The 14,580-nt window shown below is 36.0% G+C and overlaps 1 protein-coding gene across 3 annotated transcripts in view; it reads left to right on the top strand.

The window, feature by feature from the left end:
* Tafa2 (TAFA chemokine like family member 2) overlaps window positions 1-7,097 on the top strand; it is a 422,581-nt gene extending 415,484 nt beyond the window's left edge. For all 3 annotated transcript variants that reach the window (XM_048805995.1, XM_048805989.1, XM_015483069.2), the window contains one exon: window positions 4,961-7,097. In XM_048805995.1, coding sequence (XP_048661952.1) covers window positions 4,961-4,972 — 12 coding nt within the window. In that variant the 3' untranslated portion in view covers window positions 4,973-7,097. The remainder of the gene's footprint in view (window positions 1-4,960) is intronic.
* Window positions 7,098-14,580: the final 7,483 nt, after the last annotated feature.

Here is a 14,580-nt window from a genome sequence, read left to right on the forward strand (position 1 = left end):
ACTGACCCCAGACAACCTGATGTCAAGACACAAACTTTGAACCATGGCTTTCTACCTAACTCTCTAAACTACAATCTAACTCTCTAAAAAACAATCACATTTTTGATTCATGACTTTGATTATTAATAAGATTATAAGAAGAAATAATTGCAACATGAGTGACTATATGAAGCAGAAAATTAATTTTAAGTCAGTGTTTATAGATAAGAATACCACCTTTCCATAGGAGTCATATGTATCACTTTTTGTATCTTGTTTGAGAATTACCATTGTTACCACCTGTCAGTATTTAAAATGCATTTACTGGGTCAAGTACTCCACAAAGATAATTTGATTTAGTCAAAATAACAAATGTGTGGCGTAAAGTAATAATATCCTCATTTTATACTTGAAGACACAAAAGTTCAGGAGTTTAATTTATTCAAACTTGTAGTATTAGAAAGTGATAGGACATGAACTTGAACACAAGTGGCTTGCATAGGCTATTTGGCATTATGTCTCTTACCATAGTTAGGTGACTCCCACGGATAACCCAGCAAGCAGAATACGAACAGGAAAAAAAAAAAAAGGTAATTTGAACTTTAGAAACATAAAGATTTTTTAAATTTTGCAAAAGCACCTTTTACACTTGGGGACAAAATAGTTTCTTGAATTTCCTTTTAGCATTCTAACTTTAACTTGGAGATAGGTAGAGGATATTTTAGAAAGCTCATATTATAAAACAGAAACAGAATAACATTATTGACTTTGTTTCATTTCAAGTTTAACAAATGTCATATATGTTGTTTGTTTACCTGGTTTATTTTATTAGTCTAAATTAGTGAACACATTAAGACATGATTTTAACATGAATTTCTGATGAATGTAATCTGGATCCTATCCTAGATTTGTTGGATTGGGTTAAGTGGATGCTTTGTTCTTAAAGAATTGTACTTTTTGTTCAATGTTAGTAGATTAGCTTCTTCTTTCTAGTGGATCATCACCAGGGTATCTTTGTGCTTGTGACTAGAGAAGCAAGCTATTGTTAAGATTATTTTTCTCTGTGTTTTGCATGTGTTCAGTGCTCCAGTAGTTGCAAATGTCAAACTGGCTGGTGTGCAGGACACACAAATAAGATCTACATAAAAGAGAACAGCTCTGTGAAATATTGCCCATAGAAAGGCAAATGTACTGAGATAGTGATTATAGCACAGGAAGCTCCAGGTGTAACCATAACGATGGCAGGACCGTTTCTTTCTGTCCTGCAGTATTTTATATCTATTGCCCTCAGAACAAGAGAGTGTGCATTCATGGGTAGCAACTGTCATTTCCCGTCCTGTAAAACTGATTTTATTGCAATCTCCTGCTTTTAGTTACTGAAACTTGCTGAAAATCCTCTATAAAAGGTAAAGCTTTCACTGTTGTGGCCTCTTTTAAAAAATACAACTTGAGTGAAAAGAGTAATACTTAAGTTCTAAAAATATGGCAAATGATCAAGTTAGGAAGGAGTTCAGAAGGTTCACAATTAAAATGAGCTGTGAATTAAAGCATGACCTAAATGAACAAATACAGGCAAAAATTGATCACTTCTACTTTCTGAAGTGCTAGATTGCTTATTTAAGCAACTCTTATATACTAGGATGTTCTACTTTATAGTCCATACAGGGTAAAATGGAATTCAGTTTGTCCCCATCCCTGCCATTAGCATGCATTTAATTTAAACTTGAATTATTTAGCTTTACTTATTTAATGAGCATATAATCCTTAAATGGTTGATTTATTTGTTTAATTTTAGATAATAATTTCATTTTAAAGCACTATTTGGATTTTTGCATTTAGGTGACTTAATGATTATATTCAGAATCATTTTCTATGTATTTTTAAATATATTAAAATATATTTTATATGTTTCAAAATACATGTTCCATATATTTTAGGATTTGCCATTCTACTTGGTATATAAACCTGGAGGTTGTCAGGGAGAGTGCTGACATATATTCATACATGTTCATCTTATACTATGTTGAAAAGGGAGAGTCATTAGTTAGCCTTTGTTTGAGTCCTTTAATGCAGTCCTCTAATTTGACCAAATGTCTGACAGTGTGAATGTTTCATTAGACTTTTAGTGGCTTATTTATGATTTGTGCATTTAAAAAAACCTCATATCTAAAACTTTCATTTCATAGATCTTCAGGGTTGACAGAGCTAGCAATATTTGATCATCACAGCAACACTGTGAGATTAACAAGATTTTCTCCCTTTTACATATAGATAAACTGAGAGTGACTGTGGTTGTATGTAACATCCAATGTGATTACAATTATTTCCACTCTGGCCTAAATCTAGACCTCTGCATGTCAAACTGTAATGTGTTCTCTGATTAAAATTTAAAAAGTAAGCCTGTGTTCCTATCAATTTGTGAGGCTGAGGCAGGAGGATGGCAAATTCTAGGCCAGCCTGGGCAACTTTGTGAGACCCTATCATAAAATTTAAAAAATTTTAAAAGTCTGGGGATATAACTCAGGTGTCCTGGGGCTCTATCTATCCTGAGCACTGCTAAATAAATAAATAAATAAAATCTGAATCAGATTCTCCACTTTCATCTGACATTAGAAATGATTTATGCTCTATTCTTTATCTCATAAAATATGCTAGGATATTTTTAAGATTTATAATCTAGGAACAGTGTGTGTAGCTTGAGTGTGAGAAAAAGGAATTTCAATTATGCTTCAGCCCATGCTTATTTAGAAAATAACTTCTTTTTAGCCATGTTAAAATTTTGGGGTTGTTTCTAGCAATTTTATCTGATAGAAACATGGCTTCATAAAATGTGTACTTATGATATTCCCGTATTTGTGAGTACAGGAACATATAGATAGTATGAGTTATATACTATGTAGCATAGTGTATGTTACACACTTTTATGTTTTTATAGGTTTGTGTGTGTGAATGCCTATTCTCTAGAGATGGGGATAAGGTTGTTTCAGTTACATGAGTCTTTGGTGTTGCACTGTAAATTTGGCTGTGTTTTGTCAAAATCATATGAAGACAAAGCTCTGCCATAAAAATTATTGAGAGACTCTCTTCTCAGCTTTATGTAAACCCACAGGATCAAATATTTAGCTTGGAATGAAGATGTAAGGCTGTGCGTACTATAACACAATACGTCACTTAGAACTGGGGCTTGTTATGGCTCAAGATAACATGCCACTTGTTTTCCTGAAGTCATGCACCAGGGTCCTACAGTTCATTCCACCATGTTATTTCAGTTACCCTACCCTGAACCCCTGTTAAGGCTAAGCTCTTTGTTTTCTCTTAATCTCTTTATCCTCTTTTCTGTTATTTCAGCACTTATTTTGGAAATATAGTCCCCATGTTGTGTTTCAAAATTTTTCTTACTAAGAAGAGAATTGTAAGAAAAATCAGGTAATCTCAGTCAATGGAAATCAAAGATTGTGTTAAATCAAGTTTAAGGAGAAAATTTATCATGAAAATAATATGACAATGATCAATGGTCTCCTCCATCAGTTACCTGTGATATAATGCCTGTAGAAACGGTAGAATTTCCTTCCCACCTTCTTCTTGCGCTGACACTCAGTATGGGGTCCCCACACTTCTTGTGTCTAGTGGCCACAAGTATGGCAGGCAAATTGATCATGAGGTTACTTCCCTGCACCTGATTTTTCCTGTTCTCAGAATCCCTAACAGTCATCAGGTCCTTCATATTTGCAACCTTCATCCCTCAGTTCATTTTCTTCCATGGTTGCTCTGTGCAACCATCTTATTCATGAGAATAAGATGCATCAAAGATGCAGACCAAGACTCCTTTAGTAATGTTAGTTGGCCACAGAGACATAAGCAAGAGGGCTGCCTTCATGCACAGAAAACACTTCTGAATTTTACATCTCCTTTATGTAGTATAATTTGAGACCAGCCATGGCATGGCACTGGCCAGAACTCTGATGTAGTTTAATATTTTCTTTTTTTCACAGCTGATGAGAAAACAACAAAAGAAAATAAATAAAAACCAGCCTTTTAGTAAAAGATTTATCAAGAACAAGTACCTATGTCACTTAAAACTAAAGTGTCTGCAGTAATTTTTAAAATTCACTTTTTGTTATAACCATTACTACAAAAGAATATTAGGTAATGTTTTTGAACATACTGCCTATTACTAGGGTACAGTTAGAAATTCATTGACACAATAGGATTCTGTCTCTGTATATCTATCCCCTTGTGTATGTGTATATAATGTACGTTATCAGATACTCTGTTACTAGTTTTTCCTGTATACAAATGTTCTTTGGATTTCCTTGGTACAAAAATTCACTGTAAATCTTCCTAGTATTTAAAATAACATTAGTGCTACCATGCTAATCAATTTTATGTGAGTTTCTGAGCACTTTTAAAATGTCATGAATCATTGTACTATTCATTCTTCCCAAATATTTTTGTTCTCACAAATAGGTGATTTTTCTGACACATAATTGAGTGAAATAGGTCCCCAATTTTTAAACCATTTCAAGAGTGAATATTATAGAGCCAATTCCCAAGGACTCTCTTGAGACTATGATCTGATTATTTTCCAGTGAACAACACTTTGAACAACACTTTTGTTCACTGATGGATGGTATGATGTGTTTATGATCTTTGGGTTATATCCAAAAAACCTATGCAAAGGACAGGGATTTCAAAATCATTCTTTGGTTCTGAGAAGAATGTCATTACCAGTTGAGATTATTCTGGTCACAGTTAAAGTCCTTCAAATAACTGTGAAAGTAACTCTGAAAATATTGTGAAATGATAACAAGAAAAAATTAGTGTACTGTTATATAAGTCAGAAATATTTGAAAATGTAATCCTCTAAAATTCAGCAATATATTTGATATAGCAAATATTAGAGTTACCTATTGATTGCTAATTGTGTTTAAGATTATAGCTATATTTTGAAATGTTGATTATATTTCTCCTTCATTTGTAGGTAACCCATTAACCAAGGATAAATCAAGTGATCCTCCAGGCTGATTACATTGAACATATGCATAGAAATTTAACTCTTGAGGTGATCTTGAAGATTTTTATACTGCTCAGAAGAAGGGCTCCAGAGTCTATTTCCAAGGGATTCTATGGCTCGTTACTAGCCTCTTCTTGAGATCAAGACTTAAAAAATGTCAAACATGGACTTCTATATCATAAAGACTTCAGATTTGAACTGCGCTCCACTTGTAAAGTTGCTAAGGGAATTTGAAGTTGCTGTCTGCAGAGCTAGTGGAGAGTGGGTGTTTACAGTGTGACGTCACAGTCACCTTTTGGGGTCCTGGGTCCAGCTGTGACTGCTTTTCTTGTTTCTGAAAGCTGTCTCCCAAGCACACTGTCCTTCTGTCATGGATGTGTTCCTGGGTCCTTTGTTCACTGGCAAATGGGACTGTACACAGCTTTGATGACACTTCCTTTGAGAACTTCTCTGGCATGGCATAGACTGAGACAATTTTCTTTGTATCCTAATCTTGGAGCTCTAAAAGCCTATGTGTTTTAACATCTTAAGGTTGCTTTTGTTAAAGGAATGGAAATATATATCCATCGATAATAATTATTGTTGGCAAGTAATAGTAATCTGAGTACATCAATCATGTAAGAATGTATAGACAAGCTGACATGTTACCCCAAGGCTAACCCACTACTGCAGCTCTCTGTCAGTTAAATAGCTAGTAGTTAGAACTGGATCATCATCTTCATTATACAATACTTTGTATTACTTCTAGAGCACTCTATTGTTTTTTTTTTCCTTAAAGTGGGCTTTTTCTTTCTTTTTGTTTACTTTTTCCCTTTACAGAAATCAGCAGTGAACTGTCAAGGTATTATGTAGCCCTCAGATTCAAAAACTCACCAGGGATGCATGTGCGTTTCTGATTCTTAGCTTGAACATTATTCTCTTAGACTTCTTCTGAAACTTTTTTTCAAATGTCCTTTTTCTATCTCATTTTAAAAGATTGTCTCTTGCTTGATCCCAATGACTGTTTGAATGCTTACGTATTTGTTCAGTCTGTTGATAGAATAAATTGTCCATTTTCCTTGGTCAGAAATTTATAAATATTTGCTTATAATTGTTCCATTTGAACAATTTCATAAGCCAGTATTCTGTCCACATTTTCATAGTCTTTTAACATTTGTGATTTTTTGGTTCTACGGGAACGTCTTATAAATATTTAAAAGCCTTAAACATTTATGTACTTTTTTCTAAGTTATTACAGAATGTATAATTTTATACTGCATTTATTTTGTTTCATTTGTGATGTGGAAGGAGGGAAGAATGGAAATTGTAGAGCCATTCTGTAATAATATTGTGTAAACCTATAGATTGAAGGAATGTAAAGGGAGGGATTTCTGTGTCCTGCTTGTTTTAGACTAATCAGAAGATACTTCTGAAATGATCCTATTAGCAGTTCCATCCTGTTAGAGAAGGTGTGAAAATGTTTTGTAATTTTAGAATTCACTGACAATGGCCAGTTAGGCATATGCTGGTTTCCATGAGGGAGGCTCCCAAGTTCTGGGAGCCTTGGGTCTGTTAATTTGTAACAATATTCAAAGACCAATATATTATCCAGACACTATACTGGGAAGAACAACTAAAAATTTACAATTGATTAAAATTAAGTTTGAAAAATATTCTTTTAGCATTGAACTACAAGTCTATGGCCCCACAAGTATGGGGAATGAAATTACTTCCTGCCTCCATTTTAACTGTGCATAAAACTAACCAGATGGCTCCAAGTGGACTTTATAGTGGTTCAAAAGTACATGAAATCATAAAGAAAGAAATAATAGTTGTGCTGGAGTTTCTGCATCAATTAGAATATCATTAATTTCTTTAGAACAAAGTGGAAAACTGTATTATTTAAAAATTATGAATTTGTCCTAACTTCATTTGAAATTATAGATCATGCTTCTCATTTTTTAAACTATGTCCTTTAAAACAACAATGGAAATTCTGTATTATATACAAGTGTAACACATGCATATTAATAGAAAAAATAAATGGAATTTAAAATATACTAACTAGATTATCCCCAGTAGATTAATGTTGTGACTATTCAGAAAAGGTGAATAAAATTGGGATACAAAATGGACTCTCTTTCATAAGTACGATTTGGAAAATCTATGTTCTTTTGTTATACTTTAAAGTCATGTCAGTTACTATCGAGGAAAGCCTCTGAATTCCTAAGAAGGCTGTCATAAATTCTTTACTGTTCTTTTCATAAAAATCCATAGCAAATACTGCCATTTATGTAAGGTTCCAATATCTGGTTTGCTTCTTTGTTAGGAAACAATGAAATGGATACAATTACCCTTTTGCTACTTGCTCAAAACTTGACTATAAGCAAAATTGGCACGATTTTGCAGATGCTAATTCATTTTATTATGAAAATTGTTAATGAATACTGTTCATTATTTTATATATTATAATGGAAATGTGCATACAAATCAAAAACATGACTACCATTGTTAATCTTTAAAAGTTTTAAAATACCTTTTCTTTTGATATAACTTAAGATTCACAAGAAGTTAGAAAACATAGCACAGAAGGTTTCTAGGTACCATTTCCAGTTCATTCCACAGAGATGACATCCTGAAAAATCAGAATACCATGTCAAAACCGGGAAACTGACATTGATACAAAACTATAAATGCAATATAAACCTTATTTGGATTTCACCAGTTTTCACATAAACTTCATGTGTGTGTATATGTTCTTAAACTTTTTTACCAAGTTTATATACATCCATTGTAGTATGTTGGAACATGATTAGAGTATGAGAGTATAATAGGGACAATGACTGATTCTATTGGGATAATTGTTTTGAAGCCCTCTGTTTTGGAATAACATCCTATAATTTATTTTATTTTATATTTTATTTTATTGTATTGCTTCTTAATACAATGAAACGTCCAGTTTTAACACCAGACAGTACCATACATGATTTCAAATTTGATATCAGTTTTAATGGGTAGGAAGAGATCTGAGAATCTGCACCTAGGGTTAAAATAAAAAGGAAGTTTGATCCTGTTTTTTATTTCCCTCAGCAAATCCTGTGTTTCTAGAAGATGCTATAAAATTGGATTGTGACTTCTGATAACACACAACAGCCAATACACAGTAATTAACTGAGTGAGACTTGATCTTTAAAATTTTCATTATTTTCTCAATTCATAGGTGAGACATCTGTCTGAAAGCAATATATGAAAAGAAATCAAGTAGAGTTTTTGTTCTCCTTTTAGCCCATTCTCATTTTGACTCACTAACTTAAATGGATAGACTTAGAATTGTTATTGCACAAAAGGCTCACGCTGATCCCTGAGGCCAATTAGTAGAGGATGGTAGAGAAAAAACTGCCTTACGATAAGCCAGCTGATCAGAAGATGGCAGAGATTCTCATCCTAAAAGGGCTGTCTCGCTGGGAAACTGAGCTAGGAGTGGTTTGTATAGGACCCTATGTAACAGCTGGTGTCCTTCTCTCAGGTGAAGACTTGTGGCCAAATACATGATCTGACTTTAATTACATATTCATGTGATGTTTCTCAGTTTGGCAAATCTCAGAGACAAAGATCATCACTTTTGTGGACTACTGTTGTCACTGATTAGTTTGCCCCATTCAGTTCCCGATATATGACACAATGCACAGGCTGGAGAGTGACTACCCCAAGGCCCTCTTATTGATCACCAAACTCTGTATAATGAAAGACAACACACATTATGTGATTACTGTTAAAGATGAGTCTTGTGAAGTTAAATCATGGGTGGGAAATGCAATCTGCTCTCAGCATTCAGCTTCAGAATGATATTAGATTGTTTACAGAAACTGAATATTGGGGGAGACCTATGCTGGGCATCTCCTGCTCCCCTTACCCACATCGAAATCTCATGATGGAGCATTACCATTTATCAAGGTAAGGACCTTTCTTTCTCCCTCTTTCTTTTGTACATAGAGTGTTTTAGGAAAAAAGCAATGAAAAAGATATATTTATGCATTTCTTGGCTCAGCTGAATTCTGGGGTTAGCGAAATGCATCCTCAAAACTGGCTTTTGAATCAGTTCAACAGACATTTTTTTTTTCAATGCTCTGTGTGCATGGCACTATGGAATTAATGGAAAAGTGGATGCTCAGATTTATAACTGCTTCATATTTGCTTTACTTTATCACAGATAATTTTCTTCAACATATTGCAAGTTACTAAATGGTACGTACGATGCCGTAAACCTTTTTCTGAGAGGTCCTGTTTATTACAGAAAGCAATAATTGGTGAGATGGGCTAGATGAAACGCCATTGAAAGATAGATGAGAGGGAAAACTCCAGAGGGTTCTAAACCTACAAAACTGAAATAACAGAGATTCAGTTAAACATGAGAGAAATACTTGGAGAAAAGGCAGACTGAGGGACAGGTGGAGACTTTGGTAAGTCTATCAAGTCTAAAGTGCCAAGAGACATTGAGAAAGTTTATGTTAGATAAGAACTGAACAGATTTAATTGGATTGGTAATTAGAGATTATTATTGGTCTTGGATGGAGCAATTTCAATGAAATGCTCATTGTAGAATTGAGATTTCAGTGGGTTGGAGAGTGAATGACAGATTTGAAAGTGAAAAATAACACACGTAGACTTCTGTTTCTATAGGAAGCAAAAAAATAGTAGTTATGCAGGCAAGACAGAACTGAAGATCTCACTTTTCTTACTATGGAAGAAGTAAGAGTATGTTTAATTATGCTTCACATAATTAGGGAGAAGAAAGGGAGAGAAAGTGTGTGGGAGGGGGAGTAATTGATGAAGGAAGGCATGACTATATATACATGATACATGAGTAATAAAGAGGACCACATTCTAAAGAAAGTTGAAAGGGATGAGAACAGGGAAGAGGCATTTGGTGTTAAGTCATTGGTGACCTCCAACAGAGTAATATTGTAGGATGGTAGCCCAGGAGTGAAACTGGCACATGGGTGATTATCAACTTATTCCTGAGCTACTGAAACTTAGTTAAGTTACAGTTTAAGATTATAAACGGATAAATGAGAGAGACTAATGAAATCTAAGTACCCTTATTTGTAAAATGGAAATGGTTCAGTTACCTCAGGATTGTTAGGAAGATTCCATCAGTTATTATGTGTGAAGGGCTGAGTAGAGTTTTTAGTGCCTTAGGGACACTTATTAAATGGTGGCTCTTTAATTGTGAAAGATGCTCTGTTTGCTCTTCAGTTGAGTAAAAATGATGTCAGTAGAAAATAATAATTCATATCATGTATGGAATAAAAGGATTTGGGGCCTGCTGGTACATGTGGTAAGCTGGAGAGAAAGATATACATTTACATTTAAATCACTTTCTAGAATTGTGTAACTGCAGGAAGAACGGCAGACTACGTGAAAATGTTTTTCTGACAGGAGAGACTGAGTCCAAGGAGTCAGGAGAGAGGCAGACCCTCATAAAGGAAGGGTTGGACCAACAACCTGGAGGAGGCCATCCTCCTGGAGGTGAGGGTGAACATATTAAGTGGAGGACTTCACATGGGAGAGGAGTGTACTTTTCTACTATTGGAGGAGATGAATGGACAATGATAGAGGAGGCTGGAGAGAAATTTTAAAATGAGTCCAAGGGCAACAGGGTTAAGAGCCTTCAGGGCAAAAGAATGGCATACTCAGGTTGTGGGAAGATGAGACTCATCTGCTCAGTGTACAGAGAAGGACTTGTGTTTGGAGTCTCCAAGGAGAAAAGAAAACATGTGAAACAGACTTTGATGTTTCTAGATATTAGAGTTACAAAAAAATAAATAACTAAAGTCACAATATAGATCATTTAGTGGGTTCAGGCATCAGTGCTTTGCAGTCTGGACAAAGGAGAAGTGAAAATAACGGAGTTTGGATCATCTTTGAATGAACACAGGCGAGACAACAAGTACGGCTAGCATCTCTTGAGCACCTACTCGACCATGAGTTCTTTCTGAGAATTTTACATGTATTATGTAATTGAATGTTCCTAAGATACATGGGATTGTCGCCGTCACTTTGTAATAACACAAGGGCACTGGAAAAGAAAACGGGGAAGTCATGAAGAATAGGGAAATGCAAGGCTCCAAAAAGAAGCCTGTTGTCTTCATGGGGATACATCATGGTAGGAATTATCAACTGTCGGGAGCTGACACATAGGAACCAAATGCCCCTGAGTCCTGAGCGATGAGAATGTGGAGATGTGGCAAGCCAGCCATGGGCTGTGTGTGTGTGAATTATGAGCATTGAGCTCAAGTGGACTGAACTTACCAGCCTCTCTGTTTGGCCTCGTTCTAGTCTTTTTGCTTGTTTTGCCTGTGATCCCCACACAGCTTATGGGACGGGCATGGCCTCCCTAGATGTCAATCTGCTGACGGCAGACATCACAAAGCTAGACTTGACCCCCTGAAACCTGACCCTTGCCTAATTTGAATGGCATCTTCCCAGTAAAACCTTTCAGCACATGCTCCCCTCTCTCTTTCCACGGACGCTTAAGGTCAGAGGAGCCATCACAGGACCCAAAGAAAAAGGTATTTCTCTGTCTCTGTGGTATTTCGTGCAGCCCAGTTCACCTGGAGTGACCCAGTAGAATGTGACAATCAACCTTGCTCATGCCTGAGTAGTTTAGAGAAGAAGGGCTTTAGCAAGCCATTTGTATTCTATTTTAAGGGTTTGTGTTTTCAATTGCAAGTATGGTTTTCTGTCTTTGTCTCTACCCATAATGCATCAAGAAAAGATTTGTTGGCATGTGCATCAATTACCCATGCTGTTCAGCTACAACCTCAAACACAGTGGCACAAAGCAGTGAGCATCTATTATTGCTCCCAAGTCTATGGCTCATCTAGCAGGTTCTGCTTGTCTTGGCTGGGCTCACTCTGAGTCTGCTGGAAGCTGTGGCTAGGCAGGCAGTTCTGCTGGCTTTCTCTGGACTTTCTCATCTATATGGGAGTATCTGGCTGTAAGCTAGTCTAGGGTGGTCTTAGCTGTAACAACTGGGCTATTGCCAGGCTGTGTCTCATCCTCCTGCAGGCTTGCCCAGCTCATTCTGATAGCAGACAGAGTTCTGAAAGAATGAACAGAGCTCAGGCTGAGAACTGGCTTACCCTACCTTGGGTCACATTCCTTCAACTAAAGCAAGTTGCAAGACCAGCTCTTATTTTGGGGCATCAGAGATCTACCACTTGATGGAAGTTGCTGCAAAGTCACATTGCAAGGTTAAATGTGGGAAAATAGGAAGAATGGGGCCACTCTTCAATCAAGTACCACTAATGGATTCACGTTTGTCTTACTCCCCTCACACAAACTTTGCCTGGCTTATCTGAGTGATCTTTCAACTGTAATATGATTTTGATATATACCAAATTTTTATTCAGTGGTTCTCCATTGTCCTCATACAGTGTATGGACACAGTCTATACACGGTATCTCCTCCCCTCCCTTCCTTCCTTCCTTTCTTTCATGTCAAGAATTGAACCGAGGGGTGCTTAACCACTGAGCCACATTCCCTCCCCATTTTTAATATTTTATTTAGCGACAAGGTCTCATTAAGTTGCTTAGGGCCTCACTAAATTGCTGAATCTGGCTTTGAACTTGCAATCCTCCTGTCTCAGCCTTTTGAGCCACTGGGATTACAGGTGCACGCCACCACTCCTGGCTCCACTTATTTCTTTGTACACCCAAGACTATACTGCCTTACCCAGTCCTCATATGCAGTTCTTAGAATTCATTCTGCTCCTGTAAACACCTCTGTCTCTGAGGCTGGACGCTATTAACTATTTTTTTTTCATATACTTAAACTTTTCATATAGTTTACATCATCACAGTCTTCTAATTAACACATCTACTATAAAATTAAGCAAATGAACATTGAGATGTTATCACAGGATTACTACTAGTAAAATAGCTTTGAAACAGTCTTCCCAGAGCCAGACTACCAAAGATTTAATTCAGGGCAAAGGATGAGTGCTACTAAATATTTAATATATGTACGTATGTGTATATGTCTGCATATATATCCACACCCACAGTGATATTTTACAGTTTGACTTGAAAACATTTTACATAGATTTGAAGTTGCTAGTAAGGTGGTTATCTGTAATCCATTCTCAAGTTCTCTCTCTCTCTCTCTCTCTCTCTTTTTGTAAAATGATTTGAGATAGAAATATACATCATAGCTGACATCACAGTGCCTTCTTCTGTCAGGTTTCCCTGTCTCCGATAGACAGATGTCGGTGCCCCTTCTCCATCATCCTACTGCTTTCATTTGTAATTGCTTATTTGTGTGCTACCTACCCAGTTTCTGCAAGCCTAAACTTTTCCTCTTGGTAATCTCATTGTGTAACTGAGGCTGAGATGCAGGAGGCAGGCATGACTGCTTATTAAATGAATCACTGAGTGATTTAATGTACAATACTAGGCTCACTTAGTAGTAACTGAGTTCACTTCTTGTTGATTAACTAACTTGCCCCTTTGCCTGGAAATGCTGAATATCAGCTGTTAGAGACGATTCTGGCAAATGGAGCATGATTGTGATTGGTAGTGCAAATGTCATGTTAATCTTTTTTTTGTTTCTGTCTGATAGTTAAATCTCTTATACTGAGCATCAAAAGTGTCACAGCTAAACAATATGAAGGATTAAATGGTTCCTCATAATTTCCATGCTGCTAAATGGCAGAAAGATATTATCTAATCACTGTTGTCAACGTTTGCTGGTGAATTCTCATGGAAAACCTTGCCTTTCCTATTTTGCAGCATTAGGAAATGCATTCAAATTACCACTTAAAAATTGTTTGTCCTGGAGTACACAAAGAATCTATTGCTATTTCACTGTCAGTCATTTCAAATATTTTGCTAAAACTGTCCCTAGCATTGGTTATCTTCTTTGTTCACCTTCAGTACTTCATGTTTGTGTGAGTGTGTGTGTGTGTGTGTGTGTGTGAATTTCTTCCAACTTATCACTTACAAAATTGACACTTGAATTTTGGATTTTTTTTGTTATTTTATTATGACAGCCATATATGTTGTCTGTACCTCTAAACACTAATAGACAATTAAGATTTTTGTGGGCTCAATTATTTCTGGTCGAGTTTCTAATGATGTTATGTGAAACTCATTTGACCTTTCTCATTTCACCTCTAGCTAAAAAATCAGACCTCTTGTCTGTGATTCCCATTTAGTTTTCAAAAGTTAAAACGACCCATTTTCTCTTTTAAAAGACTCATTATTGGAACCAGTTTCAAAGAGAATCGTGTGACAGTTTGGAAAGGGAAGGTAGGAGATATCTCTTTCTGTCTCACAGGTTTACTGAAAAAGAATACCTGAGAATGGATTACACATAATTACTTCACAAGGAGCCGTTTAAAATCCAATTACAAGATTTCTAATTTAAGTGGAAAAAATGAGGGGAAAATAAGCTTCAGTCTCACCACTGTGCTATTTTGCAGAATATTGGTTCCATCTTGGAGTCTCACTGTGAGAGAACTATGTAATAGCGCTGTCTCCCTATAACAGGATTCCAGAGATAGCATTATGATGAATCTCCTGTATGTGTTCATTTAATTTCAGGGGT

Source organism: Marmota marmota, unplaced genomic scaffold, assembly GCF_001458135.2.
Source record: "Marmota marmota marmota unplaced genomic scaffold, marMar, whole genome shotgun sequence".
Classification (NCBI taxonomy): Eukaryota; Metazoa; Chordata; class Mammalia; order Rodentia; family Sciuridae; genus Marmota; species Marmota marmota.